At 45.8% G+C, this 25,350-nt stretch overlaps 2 protein-coding genes across 3 annotated transcripts in view; both read left to right on the top strand.

Annotated features, from left to right (window-relative positions):
• Positions 1 to 25,350, top strand: part of LOC309378999 (uncharacterized protein) — a gene marked incomplete at its 5' end in the record, with an annotated part of 437,816 nt that overhangs the window by 318,310 nt on the left and 94,156 nt on the right. The window lies entirely within an intron of this gene.
• BDKRB2 (bradykinin receptor B2) lies at positions 142 to 24,629 on the top strand. 2 transcript variants are annotated; one of them, XM_081914466.1, is made up of 2 exons: positions 142 to 265; positions 23,247 to 24,629. In XM_081914466.1, exon 2 carries the CDS (start codon positions 23,267 to 23,269, stop codon positions 24,386 to 24,388), a length of 1,122 nt encoding a protein of 373 aa, XP_081770592.1. In that variant the 5' UTR covers positions 142 to 265; positions 23,247 to 23,266; the 3' UTR covers positions 24,389 to 24,629. The 2 variants fall into 2 exon arrangements, with proteins under 2 accessions (XP_081770592.1, XP_081770593.1); XM_081914467.1 differs by lacking the exon at positions 142 to 265 and adding an exon at positions 2,758 to 2,831.

Genomic DNA, 25,350 nt, shown 5'->3' with positions numbered 1-25,350 from the left:
CTGCCAAATTAGTTTATCAACATCCTGGGAGTGATTTGGGTGTTATTTATTCCTGCTATGAAGTCAAATGTCGGTGACTTCATCATGCCAAAAGCAGCTGCGTTAAAAGGGGTGGGTGTGGAAGTGTGTAACAGTCTCAACGACAGAGGGAGGAGCTGCTTCAGTACTCTTCGGAAACCACAAGAAAACTCCTCAGAATCATTCACAAAGGCACTCCGCAGCCAGCCCCAGCGCTCCGAGAGCTACCCAAGTCTTTGCTAGAAAGGTATGTACTTCTGCTTCTCTCTGACTTCATAACTCTGTTAACGGTGGAATTTTCCCAAAAGTTTTCTTAGCTCCCGGTTGCAGTTACTAATGAACTTTTCTTTTTCTGTGTTACAAAAATTCTGCTTTATTTAGAAACATTGGAAGCTGTCTCTTCCCAGGTTAGACCATGGGTCCATGATGTTTTCAGACAGGGAGCACTCTGCATCTCTACCTGGAGATGGCAGGGATCAAACCGGAGACCTTGCGCATGCAAAGCAGATGCTGCACCACTGTATGTCCCTTTGTTCCCACAGGGCTTGTTATTTCTACTTACTGCACTGCAGTGACAGCTTTTATCGATGAATGCAATTACTTTTTGGGAGTCAACATGCACACAGACGCACACACAGTACCTTTGCCTCTGACACAATGGATGTGCACACACAGCTGATTTTGATAGTATTAAAGTTAGGGTGCCAAGGAAGGACTTGCCAGTGGGTTACATAAATGTTCGAGGCATGGGTCACTAAAGTTACAGTTCTAAACACGATTGTAAAAGGCAGTGAGGCCCGCTGAATACAGGGGGACTTACTTCTGAGTAAGCATGCACAGGATTGCTCTGCTAGTTACTAAGAGGTGATTGGCTGGTGATGACAGCCAGTTTCAAGGAGTTGTGGACCCTTCATGTTTGGGATGATGCATGTAGAATGATGATCTTTAACTGCTGGATCAGGACCCATATGGGTTGTGCCTGCAGCATTGCCAGGACCATTTCCTTTTGTTGTGCTTTTGTTTTTTGTTTTTTCAAATGAGAGAGACAAGAGGAGGAAAACAGAGAGATAAAAGTGTAAAAATAATTGAAATGGCTCCCAAGTTGCAGGCTGCAAAGACTGATCCTAGCTTTGAAAAGGCTGCAGAAGACAGTTATGGTTATGGAAAAAAAACAACAGTTATCTGGTTCCTAGTGCAATTGCTTGTTGTAGGAAATGTGATATAGGGAATAGACAGGAGCGGAAATACCCTAGGGTGCGTACTTGGGAGTAAGTCTCGTTGACCTCACTGGAACTTAGCTCTGAATAAAAATGCAAAAGAACATGTTATGAAACAAAGTGACAACTAGGTAGAGAACTTTATTTCTCCTTATATGCATACATAAATGTCTCTGGGTTGGTGGACTAATATGTTTTACTAATATGTTTGCAAGTTGGCAATAGCACTAGTACATGTGTCTGAGCAGGTGAGCAACTAAATTTCATGAATATATTTGCAAGTTTGTAATAGTAGCAGCAGTACTACTACTAGTAGTATACCGTATGTGTCTGGGCAGGTGGGCTAATAAATTTGTAGTAGTATTAATGGCAGGAACAGTAGCAATAGCACTGGAACTCCAGACCATCACTTCATTGTTGCCATTTTCCAAGTGAGTATTTGCCTGCAGCATATGTGTTTTGTGCAGGGCAGCTGTGTGACAAATTACAGTGGTGCTTGCTCCCCAATGCAATCTGCAGAAACTGGTCCTGGTTTCAGGACATTAGGTGTCCTGTGTGCTCTCCCCAAGTCCCATTCCTTAACTCATAATTCCCCTTCCCTGAATTGCAGTTGTGTTGGGACTCCTGCTTCTGAAAAATATTGCAATGCTAAGCTGCCTCCAAGCAGAGTTCCCCACAGTGATGATAGTACCAGTCTAGAAGAAGATAGTTCTAGGGAAGGAGATACTACCCATGCTGATCATACTTTGAATTGGTAGCCATCAATATGAGGTCATAAAACTCTCAGTGTGGCTTGCAGATAGCTGCTCACCTGCAGAAGTCTGGAAAGGCCATGAAATGTGTGTGCAAAGTGAAGGTAAAGGTAAAGGGATCCCTGACCATTAGGTCCAGTCGTGGCCGACTCTGGGGTTGTGGCGCTCATCTTGCTTTATTGGCCAAGGGAGACGGCGTACAGCTTCCAGGTCACATGGCCAGCATGACTAAGCCACTTCTGGCGAACCAGAGCAGCGCACGGAAATGCCATTTACCTTCCCACCGGAGTGGTACCTATTTATCTACTTGCACTTTGATGTGCTTTCGAACTGCTAGGTTGGCAGGAGCAGGGATCAAGCAACGGGAACTCACCCCATCGTGGGGATTCGAACTGCCGACCTTCTGATCGGCAAGTCCTAGGCTCTGTGGTTTAACCTACAGCGCCACCCACGTCCCATGCAAAGTAGCATTTCCTTAAAAGATGGAGAACCTGTGGCCCTCCAGATGTTGTTGAACTCCAGCTCCCACCAGCATGGTCAATTGTCAGGATGGCAGGCATTGTAGTCCAACAGAGGGCCACAGCTTCTCTACTCCAGTTTTTAATTGCTGGTAGGGAAAACAAAATCAAATGAACAAAAATCCCACACTGATATAAAGAAATGGAAAGAGGGGGACACAGGGCCCATGAGACAAGATGAAGCAACCACCTCAGGCAACAGGGTCCACTGTGGGCAGCAGATCCTGATGTCAATCTCTTCTCTGTTCCTGATGTAGATCTTCCCTGCCCCTCATGTTCTTTGGTGGGGAGGCATCATTTTGGAGGTCCGCTTCAGGTACTGAAATGTCTTTGGCTAGCCTAGTGGGGGTGGGCATAAATACCCCATTAAATCTCTAATGCATGTTCAGCTGCACAGAACCTATTAAGCTGCAAATAACCTTTTATGTAAGGGAAAAACTCCTATGTAAAAGCTTCCCTTTCCTGAGGGAATCTGCAGGAAGAAATAGATAGGGTTTGTTTTCCTGGCAGCTTTGTCTTCTATTGGGAGTATGGGAGATGTGCTCAAGCTTGATTACGAAAAGGATCATAGAACTGTAGAGTTAGTCCAATCCCCTGAGAAGCAACAATCACAGCTAAAGAATTCCATTTAAAATCCAACCTCTGCTTAAAAACCTCCAGTGGTGGAGGGTTCACCACCTTCCAAGGTGGTCCATTCTACTGGTCCCAACTGGGAGATTCTGGAATCAGACAGTTGATGAGAAGAAGGACCGTTTCAATTGACCTCAACTCTCACTGGAATACAAGTGGCAGCCTTATACCAGGCCAGAACATTTGTGCACCTAACTCAACACTGTCTGCATTGACTGGCTGTGGTTCTCCAGGGCTTCAGATGGGACTTTCATTGTTCTAGTTGAAGATACCAGGGCAGTGAAGTTAGGAGATTAGGTGATATCCACCTAATCCACCTAATCCATCAGTGCAAGCATTTCAACTTGCACAACAAAGCAACATTTGTCCTGCGAGTTCCTCCAACCTTCTACAGCAGAGGGCAGGGAGACGTGTGGGGGAAGTTCCATTGTAGAAGTGGAAACTCTTCCACTGAATGAATGAGTTAGCTGGATACTGCTCTGTGTCTGCAAAACATGTAAGACATAGTCCATGCCACTGAGATATGGTCCTTATATTTAGTTATCTCTTCCCAAAGGAAGAGATAACTTCCTTTTAAAGTATTCCTTTGAATACTTTTATTCAAATTTCCAAAGGTAATTTTTAAACCACGTGGAAACTGTGGACAGGGGTAGGGGGGAATTGTTTTACTTCACCCTTAAAGGCAAAGCTACTTAACTTGCACATTCCAAACCAATACATAAATTGAAACACAACCGTCTTTCGAAATTTCCACATTGGTGAATTTTGCAGTGCAGGTCTCCAGCCAAGTAGTGTGTATAAAAATGCATATACTAAGATAAAATGTGCATAAAAATAAAAAATAGTAGGGAAAATATTAATAAACAAAAGTACATTATATTAGGGAAAATTTATTTGCAAAAATTTATATAAGGCAAAATTTAATTTTAAAATTTATATATTGTGAGAAACTTTCATTGAAATGATAATGGAGAGAGAGAGAGAGAAAGAGAGAGAGAGCTGTACACTGTCCTGAGATCTTTTGATAAAGGGTGGTATATAAATTGAATAAATTGTGTGTGTTCAGTTCTCCACATTTCTTCATCAGTTTGTTATATATATCACAAACAGATGTAGAAATGTGGAGCACTGAATAGTGGAAAAATGAGAAACGGAGAGCAACTGAAATTGACAGATTTGCCCAGTCCTAATGGTGGATGTTTTCTGATTTTGTTAGTTCCCAAAGACTGCTGAGGTACCTGCCATTAGGCCTTGCTTCCACTTCCTGTAGGTGGGCTCACTTGAGCTGTGTTCTTATTTCAGTTCCATTTGTATACTACCCATACAAATGTATCCCAGAGCAATTCACAATGAGAATTTGCAAGTACTATACAGTTATACCTCAGGATGAATACGCTTCAGATTAAGAATTTGCAGGTTGCGCTCCGCAGCGACCCGGAAGTAATGGAACGCGTTACTTCCGGGTTTTGCCACTTGTGCATGTGCAGATGCTCAAAATGACGTCACACACATGCATGGAAGTGGTGAAACGCGACCTGCGCACGTGCAGTCGTGCAATCATGGATCCCGTTCGTATCCAGAGGTACCTCTGTAATGCAATTAAACTACTGAAAAAGCAGGGGTTAGCAAACTTTTTCAGCAGGGAGCCAGTCCACTGTCCCTCAGACCTTGTGGGGGGCTGCACTATATTTTGGGGGTGGGAAATGAATGAATTCCCATGCCTCACAAATAACCCAGAGATGCATTTTAAATAAAAGGACACATTCTACTCATGTCAAAACACACTGATTCCCAGACCATCTGCGGGCCGGATTTAGAAAGTGATTGGGCCAGATCTGGCCCCAGGGCCTTAGTTTGCCTACCCATGGCATAAAGCATAGTTAAAATTAAAGCATTTTCCAAAGTCATCACAAGCCTCAGACCACAGAATGGGCAACTCAGTTAATGCCCTTTAAATACACCGGTAATTTCCTTTCCCCTCTGATCCTAAAACGCCTGCAGCAGGAACACTTTGACGCAATCAGCAAAAACATGTTTCATAAACACAGGAGGCAAAGAGTGCTGTTTTGGAAACCTCGGGTTGTGCCCTGGAAGCCTCTTCTCCTAATCCCAGATGTGAAGATGTAATGATAAGGAAGAGCACTTCCTATGTTCTCAAGTGTGGAAACGCCAGTAGGCCTAAGAGCATTCAGTGAAATTAGTGCCAACAAGTCTACTTTAACATCCCAGCAATGCAAGATACAGTGGTACCTCGGGTTAAGAACTTAATTCCTTCTGGAGGTTCCTTTCTTAACCTGAACCTGTTCTTAACCTGAGGTACCACTTTAGCTAATGGGGCCTCCCGCTGCCGCTGCACTGCCGGAGCACGATTTCTGTTCCTATCCTGAAGCAAAGTTCTTAACCTGAGGTACTATTTCTGGGTTAGCAGACTCTGTAACCTGAAGCGTATGTAACCTGAGGTACCACTGTATTGAGACAGGTGGTAGGGATTACGCAAACTCAGGAACATTGTCTCCAGCAAAAGTAGCTAATTCACTTCAGTTGGCTGATCAATGAGCAGGCTGGGTGCTGCTGAGCTGATTTAGCTCCTTGCTGAGATTAATGATATTGGGGTGAGTGATCTTACAATAATGAGAGCTTCTACCAGGTGTTTCACTCTGTAAAATAATAATAAAAAGTTGGATTTTCTGAGCCTGGAGGTCAGGGGGAACCCAGAAGTTGAGCAGGGAAAACATGGGAGCAGAATGTTTTGTAACAACAACAACAATAATAATAAATTTATTTATACTCTGCCCTCCCCGGCCAGAGCCGGGCTCAGAGCGGCTAACACCAATAAAATCACAGTAAAAAACATGATAGGGGGGAAAGAAAAAAAGGGGAAAAACCAATTTAAAATGCAGGTTAAAATGCAATTTAAATTGCAGCCTCATTTTAAAAGTAGCCGATAAATCAAGACCATAAGGGGAGGGAAACATAAGGGTCAGACTGAGTCCAAACCAAAGGCCAGGCGGAACAGCTCTGTCTTGCAGGCCCTGCAGAAAGATGTCAGGTCCCGCAGGGCCCTAGTCTCTTGTGACAGAGCGTTCCACCAGATCAGGGCCAGTACTGAAAAGGCCCTGGCCCTAGTTGAGACCAATCTAACCACCTTGTGACCTAGCAATTGCCTCATGAAAAGTATGTGAATCTAGCATGGTTCTCCCCCTCCCCGACTGGCACCCCCATTGCTGCCACCCCCAAATGGCCAGTTTGGAAGCAGTCAAGTCTCTACAGCATCCAAGAAGCCTCTCCAAAGAAACTTGTTGATGAGACATCTCCATTCCTTTCTCCTCCATGCCAGACAAATGATGTCATGGTGACTTATAGCACCTTCAATCAAATGTTTGCATTCTGGAAGTAACTGAAAATATAATCAATTATGCTTGCAAGTGAGCCAGTCTTTCACCTGACCTAGGTAGCATTCACCAGTGAAAAAAGAAAATCTGGTTTACTTCGCTCTTGTGCCCTTAACAGCAGCTTGACATGCAGAAATCAGCACTGGAAGCTTTTAGATGCATGGACATAAACATTCTCACTTGGCGATATGTGCACATCAAGCAGCTATTAAAGACACGGGAACAATACATAAAATGGTCAACACCACCCCTTGGCAGATGTGTCCAATTACTTTCCCTAGATTCCAACTTTAGGGTCTTTGGGGAGTGTGGACTGCTGATGGGAGGCAATGTAATGTTATCTGAGTTACAGAACCCAAACTGTTGTCTTGGCTCTTTAGCAGAGAACATTGGGAGTTTTGCTCAGAAAGTTTGTTTTGGAGTTGAGGTGCTTCCAGGGCTGAAGCCTCTGAGCCATAACCAGGCTTCACACCTGTGCAAACCAATGAACATAACTTTCTCCTTGAGATTACTAATGGGAGCTGAATACAAGAGAGACCCTCTGGTTAATGCTGGCCAGTGGAAGATGTCAAAGGACAGACAACATTCTTTCTCTTAGAGACTCTAACAGGCTGGCGTGTGTGACTTTAGGCAGGAAACAAGAGGCAGATGTTTGTTCTGCTTTTTGCCACAAGCTGCATCTCTCTGGCAGAAGAATGCAAGTTGTAACCGGAAAATTCTGCTTTGTCTACCTGACCACTCCATTCTCCACCTCCTGAAGGAGGATTTTCTATCTCTGGTTTTTAATTTCATGTGATGACTTATCAAGTAGCACTTATTTGGGGAGGGGCAGCCTGCCGCACTGGGGAAAATGCTCACAAAACTGCACTGAGAAGGGGCACGCTCCCTGCCAATTTCAGGCAATAAAGTGGCGTAGGTCATATCCTGCAAAAGAGAAAATGATGAGTTCCCCTGAACCTCCGCATAGCTCATTCCCCCTATGAAGCTGGTGATTAGAAGCCTGATATGTGAAGCACGATCCGTAAGTTGCTTCACTCTGTTCTGGCACCTCTCAGGTGGGCACCATTGCCATTCTAGGAGAATGAGGGAGGCGTTCATGGTGAGTTCCGGCACCTCTTTTTCTAGAAAAATAGCACTGGTTCTAAGTATTAAAAAACAAAGCCCCAAGTTGCTTTTCTCCATTCTTTTTTACTCAGCTCACTCTTGAAAAAGCATGTTTTTTAAACCTTCAGAGCGTGTCTTGGACTGTTTCTAAAGCATGTTTTACAGTACAAAGTGCTTTACAGTCCTTGTTTCTGTTTGGCCTCCTTTACAGGGATGATACTTTGTATTTACTTGCTCAGGAGGAAATAGGTAAATCTCACTCCTCAACTGCTATAGTCTTGATAATTATCTGCCCCTCCTGTTGATTAAAAAAATCTGCAGGGTAACTATAGTAAGCCCTGACATTTGAGAAATATTGAGACTTAAGGAAAATGGCAGTGGCTTTGCTTAGTGTTACATGCAGTCAGGACACATATGTCTTACTATCCACCTGTGAAACTTGGAGCTCATTCCATTCACCAACTTTCTTGCCACTCCCCCCCCCCCTCCAATTAAATCCCTAGAACTTTCCCTTCCCACCCAACTAAGTTCGCTTTTCAGCTTCCCAGCCTGATTTCTTCATGCAAATCCAGGATTGTGATGTGGCACTACAAAGCCTCCAATGGGGCATGTGTGATGACAGCCTTACATTTTTATGTGTATAGGAAGATACACACACACACATTCATTCATTCTCATTTGTATTAGGGCAGGGGTCAAATCCAGCCCTATCAAGTGAAGCCACCAAGTTACCGTATTTTTCCGTGTATAAGACTAGGTTTTTTCCCTAAAAAATAATGTCAAAAATTAGGGGGCCTCTTATACTCTGTGCCACCTCCCCCCATTTTCTTAAATCTGAGTCCCCCAAAATAGGGGGCATCTTATACATGGGGGCATCTTATAGATGGAAAAATACAGTATATGGCTTCACTAGGCAATGAAACAAATGTATGGAGGGCAAGGTTATAAGGATGACTATGTACAGGAGAGGGCTGTTGTCTTCCCATCATCTTTGTGGGCTTCCCAGAAGCATCTAGTTGGCCACTGCAGGAAAGATGATGCTAGGCAGGCCTTTAGTCTAATCCAACAGAGCTCTCCTTATTTCCTTATCCTTGGTATCTGCAAAGGGTGAGTGAACTGCCTCTGCCTTTGGACACTCCCCGCTCCTCCAGACATTAGAAATATATTAAATTGGATGACGTGAAGGGAAGCAAAATGGCAGGCAGACAAGTCCTACAAGTCACAGGGGAAATTGCCCTCTTTGATAAAGATCTCCGGCGCAGACAGACATTTTTCTGGCACGCTGTCAGAAAGGTACGTTATGTGGTCATTTGGATGGCCACATAATTGTATTGTACAAGAAACCCACTGCCTACAGTATTCAATTTATCTTTTGAGCTAGTTGCATGGCAGCTTCATCAGACGATGCCAGTGGCATCTCTGCAGTTTACTGCTTCTTTCCTGACGCAGGCAAAAACTATTCTGCTTGTTAAAAAGAGATCAGGAATTATTTTCATCAGATGAAGCTGACGTTGCTTTCCATTAGGATCAAGACTGTTTTATTCTTTTAAAAAAACAACCCCAGAAACATAAACAACCTAGTTTGAAGCATAGGCTCCTTTATTTTTCTTAGAGGTTTCTGAAATCCTTGCTGCAAAATAGTGAATGGTGTTGCATTCTGACCTACAGGCCTTCAATAATCTGATTGTAGGATTGCCTTTATACTGAATAAATCCAGTGCTACATGTAGTCCAATATTTTTTACATCAGGACTGCAGAGCCTCAGCAAGCATGGCCAGTGGTCAGGGATGGTGGCAGGTGTTGTCCAACAATACCTGGGAAGCATTGTATTAAGAAAGGGCAGCTTAGGAGGACTATGAATCTTGTCAACCCTTAAGATTATCTAAACCAGGAATAGGCAAACTCAGCCCTCCAGATGTTTTGGGACTACAATTCCCTTCATCTCTGACCACTGGTACTGTTAGCTAGGGATCATGGGAGTTGTAGTCCCAAAACATCTGGAGGGCCGAGTTTGCCTATGCCTGATCTAAACCATGATTCAACATCATGAGAATGAGCCTAGTCTTGCCCCAAGCTCATGAGCCAGCGTGGTGTAGTGGTTAAGAGCGATGGACTCGTAATCTGGGGAACCGGGTTTGCGTCTCCGCTCCTCTACATGCAGCTGCTGGGTGACCTTGGGCCAGTCACACTTCTTTGAAGTCTCTCAGCCCCACTCACCTCACAGAGTGTTTGTTGTAGGGGAGGAAGGGAAAGGAGAATGTGAGCCGCTTTGAGACTCCTTAAAGGGAGTGAAAGGCGGGGTATCAAATCCAAACTCTTCTTCTTCTTCTTCATATGCTTTCCCCTACCCTCTCCCCTGACATGGACATGAGGCCAAGTTTGGATGCTTTTGTTTCTCTTTTAGATCAACTGCAGCTTGTTGTGTTGTCCAAACATGGACAATGTGGTTAAACCTTAACTACAACTCATCTTCAAACCACTGTTGAACTCACCAAATATGAAAAAGCACAGGCATTTATACATTTACAAGCATAGGAAAGCCTTGTCCATATATAGTTATACTTCCTTCTGCTAGCTTCTACTTTCATTCTTTTTTAAACATTTTTATTTGGTTTTACAAATATAATTTTATAACAATCCATATACATATCCATATATGGAGATTCTCTGAATCTCGAGACTTCCCCCATCCCCTTCATGGGTCCTATTGCCAACATTTGAAACTGCATATTATTCCTTAATCTATATTTTATATCAATCCATTGTCAGGAGCTTGTCCTACACTCGAGTAGGACCCTGGCAGAGACACCACATGCCCGACTGGCATGTTCTCTCCCTCCTGGTCAATCGTTCAGGAGCTTCAAAAGCTATCTTCAGCCCGAACATCACAGTGACCGATGCCAACAGACATTGGCACACTTAGGGATCCGCAGAGTCTTCACAGCTTGCGTGACAGACCTCAGCAACTCAGCTCAGGAACCAAGAGGACAAAAACTTTTTAAAAGAATGGGAAAAAATCATAATATACTTAGGACACCATTGCATGCAGATGGAAACATTAGCAGGATTTTAATCTCATTTGTAATGTAACAAATGTTATGGAAGATATGGATGTTAGAATTCCTGCTCCGTGATTGCAGTCATGGGATTTTTGTATTTGTACTAGTTCTATACATTCTTGCTAACTTACTAGGAGTCAAATACCACCGGTACATCATTTTCATATAATTTTCTTTCAGTGTACAACATGCCACAAATTTCAAATCTGTTTTCCATAACCTTTCCCAGTCTGCCATCTGGATATTATGTCCCAAATCCTTTGCCCAGTGTATCATTACAGATTTAACCTGTTCATCTTTCGTATGCCACTCAAAGAGCAAACTGTACATTTTCGACAACACTTTACATAATGTTATTTTCTAACCACTCTTTAACTAAAGCCGTTCTTGTTATCCATCTTAAAAATATCATTTAATTGGTGAAACTGTAACCACTCTGTTAATAACTCCCTTATCTTGTCATAACTAGCTAGCTTCTACTTTCTTATCTTTACTGTCTTCCCTTGCCCTTAACCCTTAAAGCAATCGCGACGGCACACATGTTGTTTGGTCCTTTTCTCACAGTTATCTTGCAAACACAATCTTCAAATTCCAACCTTCACTTGCTCATTCTTTCTCACGCCCATTTCAACTTTCTTTAATTCTTTAATTCCTTCATAATTTTATTCTCCTACAGTCAAGGCCTGCCACAGCTTACAACTGCTACATCAGTTCTTATCCACCTAGGACATATGATCCAATTCTGTTTTCCCCCCATTCAGTGAGTCCCAGATGTTTTCCCCACAGTAGCTCTGCTCTGCCTTCCTTATTTTGTCTAAATAATGCTTTTAAGGTTCAATCAGGGCTGGATTTATGTTTGATGAGGCCCTAAGCTACTAAAGGTAATGGGGCCCCTACAGTGGCGTAGTGTGGGTTGTCAGCACCTGGGGCAAGGCAAGTAATTTGTGCCCCCTAACCCGGGGCAAGGCAAGTAATTTGCGCCCCCTAACCCCTAACTTGCCGCCGCTGCCGGCTTCTTCTTGCTGCTGCCTGGTCTGGTCTGGTCTGGTGTGGTTCTCTCCCGCGCTCAGTGCTGCGCTGGGCGGCCGCTGCACTGTCCCTCCCCCAGATAGTCCCTCGCTCTCTCTCCACACCGCACGCCTGGCACCCACCCCCTCCACAGTGGGTGGCGACCCGGCGGCTCGGATCGGATTCGCACAGCCAGCACTGCAGTGAGAGAGAGTGAGTGAGCCAGGTAGGGGCAGAGAGCTGCGAGTGCGAGCGCGTGCCCCCCAGATGTTGCGCCCGGTGCGGCTGGCCCCCCTGCACCCCCCACGCTACGCCACTGGGCCCCTATATGTCCAGCTGTCCTTTGTCAACAACAATTTGTCACTGTTTTTTTCTGTTTGAATATATGCTATATGGTAATTTATGGGCCTAATAGGTATCTAAAGCCATTTGCACATAACAAAATATGTATTTTATCAATGTAATTGTTGAACTGATATACAATTAAAAAGTATATTAATAGTGAAATACAATTAAGAAGAAGTATATTAATAGTGAAATAATTGCTAGTGATATTTTAGGGAGCAGGCTAGCAGGCAGGGCCCATTACTTACACCATAGGAGCCTACAAAATACTGTTGCTGTATGTAGGTTTTATTTGTTTTTTAACTTATATTTTGGAAATGTACATCCAGCTTTTTTTTCCTTTAATTTTTTTTGCCCCCCCCCCCAGAGAGTGGGGCCCTAAGCTATAGCTTGTTTAGTTTATACGTATATCTAGCACTGGGTTCAATCCAGTAGCATAGTAACATTTTTGTTATCCCAAGGTCTCTGTGTGTCAGACATGTTTGTTGTGGGTCAATAAAGAGGCATCCTAATGAAGTAATAATAGATAAGGCCAGGTTTTTACTGCCAAACTTTATCTGAGTTACTTACTTGATGCTTTCTGTGGCGCCATCTTACCTTAGGGATACCTGCTGTGGATTAAACCCCTGGACCAGCCTGAACTACTATGGGCAAATACACAGCTCCTAGGAATACGTTGCTAAATTTAATGGAATTTGCATGAGAAGATTTGACCTGTTCTCAGACAGGTATCGTCACAATGCTTCCAATTCCTTGTTAACCTTTTGTAAGTGAGGCGGGAGGAAGAAGAGTGATACATCTCACACTGTGGTCTTTATAGTTACAGCCACATTACTTAGCCCCCAAAGAATGACCATCAACGAGTGAAAACATGCAGATATCTATCATCCGAAAAGCCCTGTGGCTTCACGTCTGTGCTGGTGACTGAGAGAAAAGCACAGGCAATGGAGCTGAAAATTTGAAGCACCAAATCATGAGATTGCTCCCAGAAAAATGCACGGAAAGAAAGTCAACAAAATCCATTCCATTCCTATACTGGCCTGATTAGAATGAACAAAACTGCATTGCTATTTTTTTGAGAAGGTGAGGGGGATCTGATTCCACACCATAATAACACTCATCAGAAAATAAACAACAGGTAGCATTTAACAGGAAGCCACAGTGCAGCGGCAAAGCTATGCAAGGAATCCAGAGAATGGCTGGTCCAGCCCCTGGAATCTCCAGCTGAAAAGTAGCTGGGAAAGGACTGCTCAGTTCCCTGCAGAGCTGCTGCCAGTCTGAGCAGACAGAACTGGGAGAGATGGGTCAGCACAAATCTCCTTTTAAGTTGTAATATTCCAAGCTTGTGATACCATCCTCCCCCACCTTGCTGTGGCAAAGCATCATAGCAAATGTGCCAACATCACCTCATTACTCCCACTTCATCCAAAGCTCTTGCACTCTTCTGATACAGTGGTACCTCGGGTTACATACGCTTCAGGTTACATACGCTTCAGGTTACACACTCCGCTAACCTAGAAATAGTGCTTCAGGTTAAGAACTTTGCTCCAGGATAAGAACAGAAATCAGGCTCCGGCAGCGCGGCAGCAGCAAGAGGCCCCATTAGCTAAAGTGGTGCTTCAGGTTAAGAACAGTTTCAGGTTAAGTACGGACCTCCGGAACAAATTAAGTACTTAACCCGAGGTACCACTGTAAATTTAATCTCCTCCTCCCTCTAGCCTGCTATTTGCCCTGGAAAGGAGGCTATTGTGGGTGCAAGTAGCAGATTTATTCTTGGCTTTATAGCAGCTTAGGTGGTAACTTCTTAGGGGAAATGGCAAGAGGGGAAAGGGATTAGATCCATTTTCTCCTGTATTATGATCTTATTTCGGAATTGGGGTGACCTTTTGCTCTTACTCCTTTAAAAAAATATATCAATGTAACTACTATCAGATATATCCCATAATGTCCAGTTTGGCCTGAATGCTTTGATCAGTTTTTGAATCTTGCTTCCTTTCTGGGGATCCGGGCCAAAAAAAAATTGTAGGTGGACAGAAAGAAATCCCCTCCACAGTTAGCTGATGTCAGGAAGTGCAGCGTATTGATGGGCTGAGCTGCCGTCGGCACGCAATTGTGCACTGACCTTTGCCTCCCCCACAACAGCTTTCAGAACTGTTGTGATGATAAATGGGACTCCCATATGGCTAGGCATGGCTCCAGGAAACAAAAAACAAACAGAACAGTGAGGCGAAGCCTGTTAATTACATACAGACTGGATCTGTGCTAGCAAGGTCTGTGAAGGCACGATGAAAGGCATGCATGCAGCCTTTAAGGAACTACTAGGATTAAATCTTATGACGTGTTTGGGGACCTTTGGCCCTCCAGATATTGCTGAACTACAACTCCCATCAGCCCCAGCAAGCATTGCGAATGGCCAGGGATGACGGGACAAGGAGCTGCGCGAGGAGGTGGAAACTGGCCTGATTTAAATACTCAAGAGTGGACCAGAGTGAGACCTACAGCTCAGTCTGGTCCACCCACAGGGGCAGAGCCAGTCAGGTAGCCCTCCCACAATTGGCCAATTTGGGGGCAGGCTGCAATAAACCTCCCTGGCTAGCATGAGGATCATTTTAAGTGTCACACCGTCCCACAATGCCGGGTCGGTTAAGCAGACATCTGAACAAGACTTTATCTGTCAGTTTGATTCCATGGGTTTAAGACTCAGTCCCATTCCTAGCCTAAAGTCAGCAAAGCAAAGCTGGATTTGTACAATGGGGCAGGTGGGAGTTGGGAATTCTGCAATATCTTAAGGGTCATGTGTTAGCTACCTCAGGTCTAAGTGATTCATGTATAATCATACAAATAAATCACGGGCTGTACTTTGGCATTAACTCTCACCCTAGTTTAGGAGCTAGCCATTTTTGTGCATATATTCATCATGAAGAAGTAGCCGGTGCATCCTTGAGAAAGCAAGAGAAAACAACTGCTCTGACATCCTCCCACACTTGCCAGGTGTCTTCTTTCTAAGCAGATGAAGTTTCTGCTTCTCATTAAACCCACAATAGTATTTATTTTCCACAAGGAATCGCCATGATGAGATGAGATGAAAAAGAGCAAAGAGGGCTACTGGATAAGTGCATCACACAGGGTCAGAGACATTCTTTTCATGCAACCCTCTAGTTTTATTGGGATTCTTTGCTAAATATTTATAAGAATATCATAAGAGCCTTGCGAGATTAGGCCAAAAGCCCACCTAGTCCGACATCCTGCTTTCAAAGTGGCCAGCCAAAAGCCTCCGAGAAGCCCACAAGCAGAATTTGTCATTCCCAGGTGGAGATACAGTGGTACCTCTGGTTAAGAACTTAATTCCTTCTGGAGGTCCGTTCTTAACCTGAACCTGTTCTTAACCTGAGGTACCGCTTTAGCTAATGGGGCCTCCTGCTGCCACCACACGATTTCTGTTCTCATCCTGAAGCAAAGTTCTTAACCTGAGGTACTATTTCTGGGTTAGCTGAGTCTGTAACCTGAAGCGTCTGTAACCTGAGGTACCACAGCTATCTTGGCAAGCAGCCATCTCCTTATCCTCCATGAATCTGTCTAACCCCCTCCTATAGGCATCCATAGGTGCCAACTCCCAGGAGCCCAGCTCATTCCCCACCTCCTAATGTACAGAACGATCAGGGGTCAGAGAAAGCTGAGCATGGAGGGGCTTCAGTGGCCAGCGCCTCCTCCTTTTGCCGTGGAGGAGAAAGAGCGAGGAAGCAGCCTCCAGCCAGTGGCAGCAGCAGTAGGAAAAAGAGGAGGCCGATTGTGGAGATGGGCGTGGCTTCAATAGTCAACGGTTCCTCCTCCTGCTGCTGCCACATAAGGGAAAGATGGGAGAAGCATCCACGGGTGGTGGCAGTGGTAGGAGAAGGAGGCCGAGCACAAGAAAGGAGGAGCTGTTGGCCATTTAAGCTGCATTCCTGCCACATTCAACTCCACCACCTTGCTATGGTTTTGCCTGTCACTGTATTCTGGGCCGATGAGGAATTTATCCTTCAGACTAATTGAGCCTGTCTGTGGGTTTTGCCCTCCTCATAGTAATTGTCACAACTTGGGCAGATTAGGCATTGGGTGTAGCCTTAGTCATGATCAGAGGGGAGGTTGTAGGCCTCTGCCTGCCCCTCCAAGGGAACGGGGTATCCTGTTAAAGGGACCCAGGAGAAGGTGCTTCTGTCCAAGAAGGTGCTTCTGCCCAGGCAGGTGCTAGGGCCACAGGGTCCCAGCGATCCTGATGAGGTCATTCCTATTTGTTGTATGTATGTCGTAGGACCCCCTTCCCTCAGAATCAATAAAATGGTGGCCTAATTTGAACCGAAGAACGTTGTCTTGTGTGGTCTTGTCAGGGCGGCGGGTCCTCGGCGCCTGGGCACACAAAACTTGTTACTACAAGCAGCCAGTAACTGCCCCTGCTAAAAGGTTGAAAGGACAGGCTTTTTATAGACTCAGTACACTTAAATGATGTAATGGCAGGAACACTCCACTTAACATTGTCGGCACCTTTTTTTGGTTGCCCTGAACAAAACTAACCTCACAACTCAGCTGGAGTTGAGTAAACATACAGGGGTTAGCCTGGGAGTCCTTCCCTGTCAGCTTGTTTTGTTTTGCTTTTTTATATTCTAACTGCTTCTTTTGGGGTTGTGTTTGTCAATTTTAATATAAACACATATAGGGAAAAGGCATAATGACACGAGAGAAGACAAGTATTGAATGAGAAAAGCAATATCTGTTTGCTGTTGTGGAAACTGGTTACTCCTTAATTCACTTCAGCCATCCTGTTGAAACAACAGATAATAGAAACTGAGAGGTGATTTGTCATCTATATTAGTAACAAAATGGAGGACATGTGGTTGATCCTATACCTATGAATTAAAAACTCATTCTTGGGGCAACAATCCTTACATTCGAAAAACGTTGGGTTGTATCCCATGCACATGAATGTTCAATCGGCGCAAGGATTTCAGCTTATGCAACAAGATGTTGTCCTCCCCTCTTCTCCCCCCACATGTCCCCTAAATCTGTTGCCCCAACTCTCTGGAGCAGATTTAGGGAGGGAGGGAGCATGGGGGAGGGAGAGACCCAGGGGAAGAGGAAGGGGTGGGGGCAGTCTGCCCTGGGTGCCATCACTGAGGGGGGGCGACATTTGGTGTGCTGCCCACCCACGACTCCCAAGCCTACCCCGAGCCATTGAGGGAAGGGCCAGAGCTGCGCCACTTTGCCAGCGTCCTTCCCCCTTCTTTTTGACAGCTCAGAGGAGTCTTGGGAGCCACGGGGGGCGGCGCACCGTTGCCCCCCGCTCCTGGGCTGCTTCCAGGGGGAAGCCTCCCCCGAGCTATCAAAAGGAAGAGGGAATGAGCGTCTCCACCCCCATCTTTCTGCCTGGAAACTGAGGTCCAGTGCCGAGGGCCTTCTGGTGGTTCCCTCACTGCGAGAAGCCAAGTTACAGGGAACCAGGCAGAGGGCCTTCTCGGTAGTGGCACCCGCCCTGTGGAACGCCCTCCCACAAGATGTCAAAGAGAAAAACAACTACCAGACTTTTAGAAGACATCTGAAGGCAGCCCTGTTTAGGGAAGCTTTTAATGTTTAATAGACTATTGTATTTTAGTGTTCTGTTGGAAGCTGCCCAGAGTGGCTGGGGAAACCCAGCCATATGGGCGGCGTATAAATAAATTATTATTATTATTATTATTATTATTATTATTATTATTATTATTATGGAAGGCTGCTGGGAAAGCGGTGCAGCTCCCTCCCACTCCCCCCCCCCAGGAAGCAGCCCGCCATGGGCAGCTCGCTCCACCACCCATGGGTGGCTGTCTCTGTCCCCATGGCTGTCTTGCCCCCAGGACACTTGCCACGGTGTCCCCCTTGGATGCTCCCCCCTCCCCATGGTCCAACCCCTGGGTGCACAGCGGCTAGCTCCGCCTCTGGAGAGATCACCATTATGCAAGCTGAAATCTTTGCCGTGACGGGACACATTTGTTGAACCCAACACACTTTGCACACAAATAAGCTATCGGGTATCTTAGGGGGAACCCGAGATATGCAGAAGAACTAAAGGTATTTAGGGGAGAAAATCCCTCAGCTACCAAAAACATTCCAGTGAAGAGTTTTCTTTTCTCTGTGCAGGAATGTCCAGGCAAACCTGCCCTTTTCCAGAATGCTGGACTGCATCTCACGCCCAATTCTTGGTATATTTACCGTAGTGTGTGAAAGCATCCTGCCATTACGTGGTTGATGCAGTTGGGCTGCGTAGAACTGCCAAAGGAGTCTCCTTCCATTTCCTTTGTCCTTGTTATGTTGCCATAAATAGGTGAGAGGGGAGAGCATCTCGTGCACACAACAGCTGTCTTTGTTTTGCTACTAATAAATTTGTCCACTGTTAAAGGTAAAGGTACCCCTGCCCATATGGGCCAGTCGTGTCCGACTCTAGGGTTGTGCGCCCATCTCGCTTAAGAGGCCGTGAGCCAGCACTGTCCGGAGACACTTCCGGGTCACGTGGCCAGCGTGACGAAGCTGCTCTGGCAAGCCTGCACCAGCACAGCACACGGAAAAGCCGTTTACCTTCCTGCTATAAAGCGGTACCTATTTATCTACTTGCACCCGGAGGTGCTTTTGAACTGCTAGGTGGGCAGGAGCTGGGACCGAAAGACGGGAGCTCACCCCGCCGCAGGGATTCGAACCACCAACCATGAGATCGGCAAGCCCTAGGCGCTGAGATTTTACCCACAGCACCACCCACGTCCCTTGTCCACTGTTAGTTGCCCCCAAATCAATAGAGATCACATGCAATGTGTTTCTTTGGCTTTAGTTTTAGTAAGCAGCATTAAAAAAAAGAAGTATGTGCCGCTTAGTTTTATGTACTGTTTAAAAATCCACAAAGTTTTTCCAGTTACCCAAAGGAATTAAATTGAAATATTTGACTAGGAGAAAAAAAAGTGTGTGGGAGGGTGTTGCAAGCTGCTGGGACTGTTTACATGCTTGGGTAAATCTGTTTGTTTTAGGAGGAGACAAGATGCAAAGGGATCCTGGGATCCTGTGCGTTTAATATTTGTGCAGAAGACAGAATTTCAGCAGGTGAAACTTGTCAAATAAGGGCAAGGAATGCTGCAATTATTGTAATTCTCTCTTCCATGCAATAATGAACAGCAGCAGAGTAACCCTGCCTGCTTTGCATCCGTCCTCTCTGGTTTCTTTTATAGCCTGTGTGATTCCCTAAAACCTCTCTCTCTGCTGCCTGTTTTTAACTGTCTGCTTGTACTTTCTTTTCTGTCGGGTTAATGGCAGAGACAGACTTATATCGACAATCGGTTCAAGGAGCTGTTAACACCCTTTGATACCACTTTTTAAGGCACATGTGACTGCAGCATGGTAGCAAATAGAAACTTGCTTTACTATTTTGACCAGGAGCACTTTTTCGGAGTGAGAGTGCAACCCAAAATCGTGTCACCCAAAATGGCTGCAGTGATCCTTTGTGAAAAAACAAGATGTCCCATTTTTTTCTGGGGCACTTTGCAGGTATGAAATTATTTACATTGTCAGCTCTGGGCAGCTGTGAAGTGGAGAGACTTCTAAATGCCACAATTGAAGGCCAGAAGTCCATTGGAAAGGGAAAAAAACCAGAAGTCCATTGGAAAGGAATTACCGTATTTTTCGCTCTATAACACGCACATGACCATAACACGCACATCGTTTTTAGAGGAGGAAAACAAGGGAAAAAACATTCTGAATGAAACAGTGGATGTATCATTTTTGTGCTTCATGCTGTGGCCACAGACATGTGATCTGATGGTGAATTTGGGGTGACCCAATGCAAAAATCCTGAGAATCCCTGTGGATCCATGCTTTGTAACCACGTTTTTGCACCATTGAAGCCCCAGGCAACAGTGGGTGTGTGATTTTTGGGGGGCAGGCTGTAGCCATGGACATGCTATGTGATCTGATGGTGACTTTGGGGTGACCCAATGCAAAGATCCTGAGGATCCATGTGGATCCATGCTTTTTAACCACATTTTTGCACCATTGCAGCCCCAGGCAACAGTGGGTGCGTGATTTTGGGGGGGCAGGCTGTAGCCATGGACATGCTATGTGATCTGATGGTGAATTTGGGGTGACCCAATGCAAAGATCCTGAGGATCCATGTAGATCCATGCTTTTTAACCACATTTTTGCACCACTGCAGCCCCAGGCAACAGTGGGTGCGTGATTTTGGGGGGGCAGGCTGTAGCCATGGACATGCTATGTGATCTGTTGGTGAATTTGGGGTGACCCAATGCAAAGATCCTGAGGATCCATGTGGATCCATGCATTTTAACCACATTTTAAGTGGGGAGGGAAGGAAAAACACAGAACGGACAAGGAGCACGAGAGGGGTGTGCAGAGAAGCAGCTGGCTAAGAATGCAGGAGAGGGGTATAACGGCAGGGAGGAAAGGAAGGCAAAAGTTTTCCCTCACCTACCCACCCAAGCCAGCCAGCTCGCATGCTCTCTCTCTCTCTCTCTCTCTCCCTCCCTCCCTCCCTCCCTCCCTCCCTCCCTCCCTCCCTCCCTCCTTCCCTCCCTCCCTCCTGCATGTTTCCAGCAGCACTCTGCTTTCCCCTCTGCTTGCCTGGAGAGGAGGGGCTTTCCCTGCTCTTTGTTCCGTTTGAGCAAACACAGCAAGGAAACAGAGGAGGGTGGGCAGTAAGACCCTGAAGCAGAATGCAGGAAAGCAGCCGCTTCCTCTTTTCAGGTTTCCCTTCTCCGACGCGCGGTTTGATTTTTGCCTGGTTTTTCGGCTCCAGGGACCACACATTCGCTCTATAACACGCACAGACATTTCCCCTTCCCTTTTAGAAGAAAAAATCTGCGTGTTATAGAGGGGAAAATACGGTATGTGGCTTTGGGGCCACCATCAATAAGGTCCTGCCCATTTTGTGCTCCAACCTAACTGATGGTGGACACTCAAGAAGAGCATATGGGCAGGATTAAATGGGTGAAGTTGGCCCACTACTAATCTGGACCCCAGTTGTTTGGGGCTTTAAAGCTTAAGGCCAGAATTCTGAATTGCACCCAAAATTGGGCACAAAACTTGGCTGCCTGCTATTCACTTTTCCTGGCAATGCCTCTCTTTTTCCAGCTTCTGGGAAAGGAAGTGCCCTCAAGGCCACTTAATATTCTCCCACCTAAAGCAAGCATCCGGGGGATGTTTCACTCCCCAAAAGAAGGAAGAAGTAGTGACAGCATTGTTAGCTAAATGGCTGTAGCACAGCAGCTTTTGATTCACAGCTATGTGCAAGCGTGCCTTCCTGAAAATGGTGTCTTCCGTATGTTTTGTTCTACAAATCCCATCTAGAGACATATCTAGGGTCCCTTGTGCCCTTGCCAAGGAGCTGTATTGCTGCCCTCCCCCTGGAAAAAAAATCACTTTACAACACATCTTTACCATAATAAATTATAATAATTGTTGTTTAGTCGTTTAGTCGTGTCCGACTCTTCGTGACCCCATGGACCAGAGCACCCCAGGCACTTCTGTCTTCCACTGCCTCCCGCAGTTTGGTCAAACTCATGTTGGTAGCTTCGAGAACACCGTCCAACCATCTCGTCCTCTGTCGTCCCCTTCTCCTTGTGCCCTCCATCTTTCCCAACATCAGGGTTTTTTCCAGGGAGTCTTCTCTTCTCATGAGGTGGCCAAAGTACTGGAGCCTCAGCTTCAGGATCTGTCCTTCCAGTGAGCACTCAGGGCTGATTTCCTTAAGAATGGATACGTTTGATCTTCTTGCAGTCCATGGGACTCTCAAGAGTCTCCTCCAGCACCATAATTCAAAAGCATCAATTCTTTGGGGATCAGCCTTCTTTATGGTCCAGCTCTCACATAAAGAAGGCTGATTAGTATAATAATAATAATTTTTTATTTATACCCCGCCCTTCTCGGTTCAGAAAATCGGGCTCAGGGCAGCTAGCAACAAATTTAAAACACTTAACTGATGCAACAGAAAACAGCATAAAATACAGTATAAAACATGAATAACAATAAATTCAGAATTCAAAAATCAATTTAGGGGAGAAATCCATCCAATAAACATTAGATAATCACCAGGGCTAGCTGGCTAAATTAGTCCTATTTGGGCCAGCGAGGAGACAGGGGGAGAATTAACTGTGGGATCCCAGAGCGGGTAATCTTCATAAAAAGGGGAGGGGAGAGAAGGAAGGGGAGTAAAAGATCAGGCAAAGTTCAAATTGAAAGCCACTTCTCCCGTGTTTGATCTCGTTGTGGCAGTGGTGGTGGTGTCACCACGCATCATACACCCCATTAGTCTCATAAGTGATTTTTGTGCCTTGCCCCCGCCCCCCCCCCCAGGCCTGCACTGCCAGCAGCAGCTAGTTTCTCCCACCCCTCGGTTAACCACTGCTTCCATCAGCCCCAGCCAGCCTGCTGAGGGAAGGCCATTGCAGTACATTTAAAAAGGTTATCTCAAGGCTTGTTCACAGTGTTCTCTTTTTGATAGATGCCTGTCCCTTTCTGACATTGACTGCTGGCTGGGAGTGTGTCACCTATGCACAACACATCGCCGTGTGGGGACCTAGCCTACAAACCCTGATCAATCTCAAATGCCTCGGCGCTAGCAGTCCCGCAACAAAATGCATCTTTCATCTTAGCAGCAGTTTTTCATCTTCTTAATGAGCTGCCCAGCCTGGCTGTAACGCAACGCTTTCCTCAATCTGTTCTGATGGGGTCCCCTAGCCTTCCACAGCAGATTGGGGGTGGTGCAAGGTGTCTGCAGCGGGGTGTGTGTGTGGAGGACTCCTGTTGCACTGGTGGAAATCCTTGCACTGGCTTCTGCTAGTTAATTATGCACCCCAAAAGCCAGCTTGGTCTAGTGATTAAGAGAGGTAGTCTCGTAATCTGGTGAACCAGGTTCGCTTCCCCGCTCCTCCACATGCAGCTGCTGGGTGACCTTGGGCCAGTCACACTTCTTTGAAGTCTCTCAGCCCCACTCACCTCACAGAGTGTTTGTTGTGGGGGAGGAAGGGAAAGGAGAATGTTAGCCGCTTTGAGACTCCTTAGGGTAGTGATATAGCGGGATATCAAATCCAAACTCTTCTTCTCCTCTTCTTCAAAAATCTGGCCCTTGGTTTTTAATTGCATATTGAGCTTCTGCATATTGCACCAAAGACTGGTCTAAATTTACCTCCTTGTTTTCCAGCCCCCACGTGGACCACTGTCATGGCCGAAAACAACACAGCTCTTGATGGTGTCACAACTGCCTGGAACTCTGGGGTGAGCCAGTCTGCTTGGCACAACACGACAAACAACTCCTCCTGCGGCTGGCCGCAGGAATGGAACTGGCTGCTCGAAATCCAGCCAGTATTCCTCTGGTTTCTTGCCACGGTGGGAATTGTGGAGAACATCTTTATCCTCAGTGTCTTTTGCTTCCACAAGAGCCGCTGCACGGTGGCCGAAGTTTACTTGGCAAACTTAGCAGCCGCTGACCTCCTCCTCCTCTGTGGTTTGCCTTTCTGGGCAATCACGATAAGCAGTAACTTCCATTGGGTGTTTGGGCTGCCCCTCTGCAAAGCCGTCAATGCCATCGTTTCTATGAACTTGTACTCCAGCATTTACTTCCTGGTGATGGTGAGCATTGATCGCTACCTGGCCTTGGTGAAAACAATGTCTCTGGGACGCCTGCGCCGGCCTTCTTGTGCAAAGTGGAACTGCCTCGCCATTTGGGTCTCTGCGCTGTTCTTGAGCTCTCCAGCTCTCCTCTTTAGATCGTTGGACTATGACGAAAAAAACAATGTCACCGCCTGCATTCTGATTTATCCATCAGTTGTGCAATGGACAGTGATCACAAACACTTTGCTGAACACAGTGGGCTTTTTGTTGCCTCTCTGCGTCATAACCTACTGCACAGCGCAAATCATCCATGCTTTACAAAACAGCATGTTTCAAAAGATCAGAGCTATCCAGACAGAGAAAAAAGCCACTACCTTGGTTCTCTTTGTCCTTCTTCTCTTCATTGTCTGCTGGCTTCCTTTCCAGATCACCACGTTCTTGGATACGTTGGTTCGCACTGGGGTTATTCTTGATTGTGGGACTGAACAAGCCAATGACGTGGCTAGCCAGATCGCCACCTACTGCAGCTTCAGCAACAGCTGCCTTAACCCAATTCTGTTTGTCCTGGTAGGCAAACACTTCCGAAGGAAATCCAAGGAGGTCTACTGTGGAATGCTCCAGAGAAGACCTAGCGCAGCACCATCCATCCAGACAGTGACAACCCTGGAAACTCTCCGATCATCCTTTTCAGTCGAAAACCACCGGAAAAAGTCTGCTGTTAATTTGCGATAGCGCCACTTGCTTGTTACCATAAGGAAAAAACACACATAAAATGTTGAATGTAGCAGGCTTAAACAGAGGGTTTGATATGGTGCCCACATTTTGAACCAGGTGGATTAATTCATTGCTGAGGAGACTTTGGAGAAAACAGATATCAGCTGTAAAGTTTGCATTGACCACCTGCTCCAGCCAATGAATAAATGCTATTTTTATTTCTAGGACTGAAATCTGTATACATATACATTTGCACTTCTAGGAGCGATCTGTCTTGGGCCTTCTTCTATCATTTGAACTTGTGCAATTGCACAAGGGAGTGATTTCGGTGTGTCATTGATCCAAATCTTGGTCCTTGGTGCTATCCTGCTTCTCTTGGTACCTACACTATTCAGATCTGCAACACAAAGACCTCATTCAGATGAGATATTTGTGCAGGAAAAAATATGCATGGCTATTATTGGAATAAGATTCTAGGGCTCATTCAAAGAACAGCACCCCATTGCTCCTGGCTGGGAGAGTTAGAGGCAGCAAAAAGCCCCAGAAGTGTGTCTTGGTGCAAAGTTAGGACATTCTGTCCTGATACACCCCATGCTTTTGTCCTGGGACATTTGTTCCATGGACACGGCAGCCATTGACTGCTGCAGGAGTGGGGGTACGTGTAGCACTTATTATATTGTTGGATTCAAAATCCCCTTAGTCCCAGCTAGCATAGGCAATGGTCAGGACTTGGACTACTGCAATGCGCTCTATGTGGGGCTACCTTTGAAGGTGACCTGGAAACTGCAACTAATCCAGAATGCAGCAGCTAGACTGGTGACTGGGAGTGGCCGCTGAGACCATATAACACCGGTCTTGAAAGACCTACACTGGCTCCCAGTACTTTTCCGAGCACAATTCAAAGTGTTGGTGCTGACCTTTAAAGCCCTAAATGGACTTGGTCCAGTGTACCTGAAGGAGCATCTCCACCCCCATCGTTC

Source organism: Podarcis melisellensis (assembly GCF_964234715.1).
Source record: "Podarcis melisellensis genome assembly, chromosome: 1".
NCBI classification, from domain to species: domain Eukaryota; kingdom Metazoa; phylum Chordata; class Lepidosauria; order Squamata; family Lacertidae; genus Podarcis; species Podarcis melisellensis.
The sequence above is the reverse complement of the archived record's forward strand: the minus strand, read 5'-3'. Positions and strand labels throughout refer to the sequence as shown.

Coding starts and splice junctions, on each gene's coding strand:
- BDKRB2 (XM_081914466.1), top strand. CDS start 23,267: ATGGCCGAAAACAACACAGCTCTTGATGGTGTCACAACTGCCTGGAAC.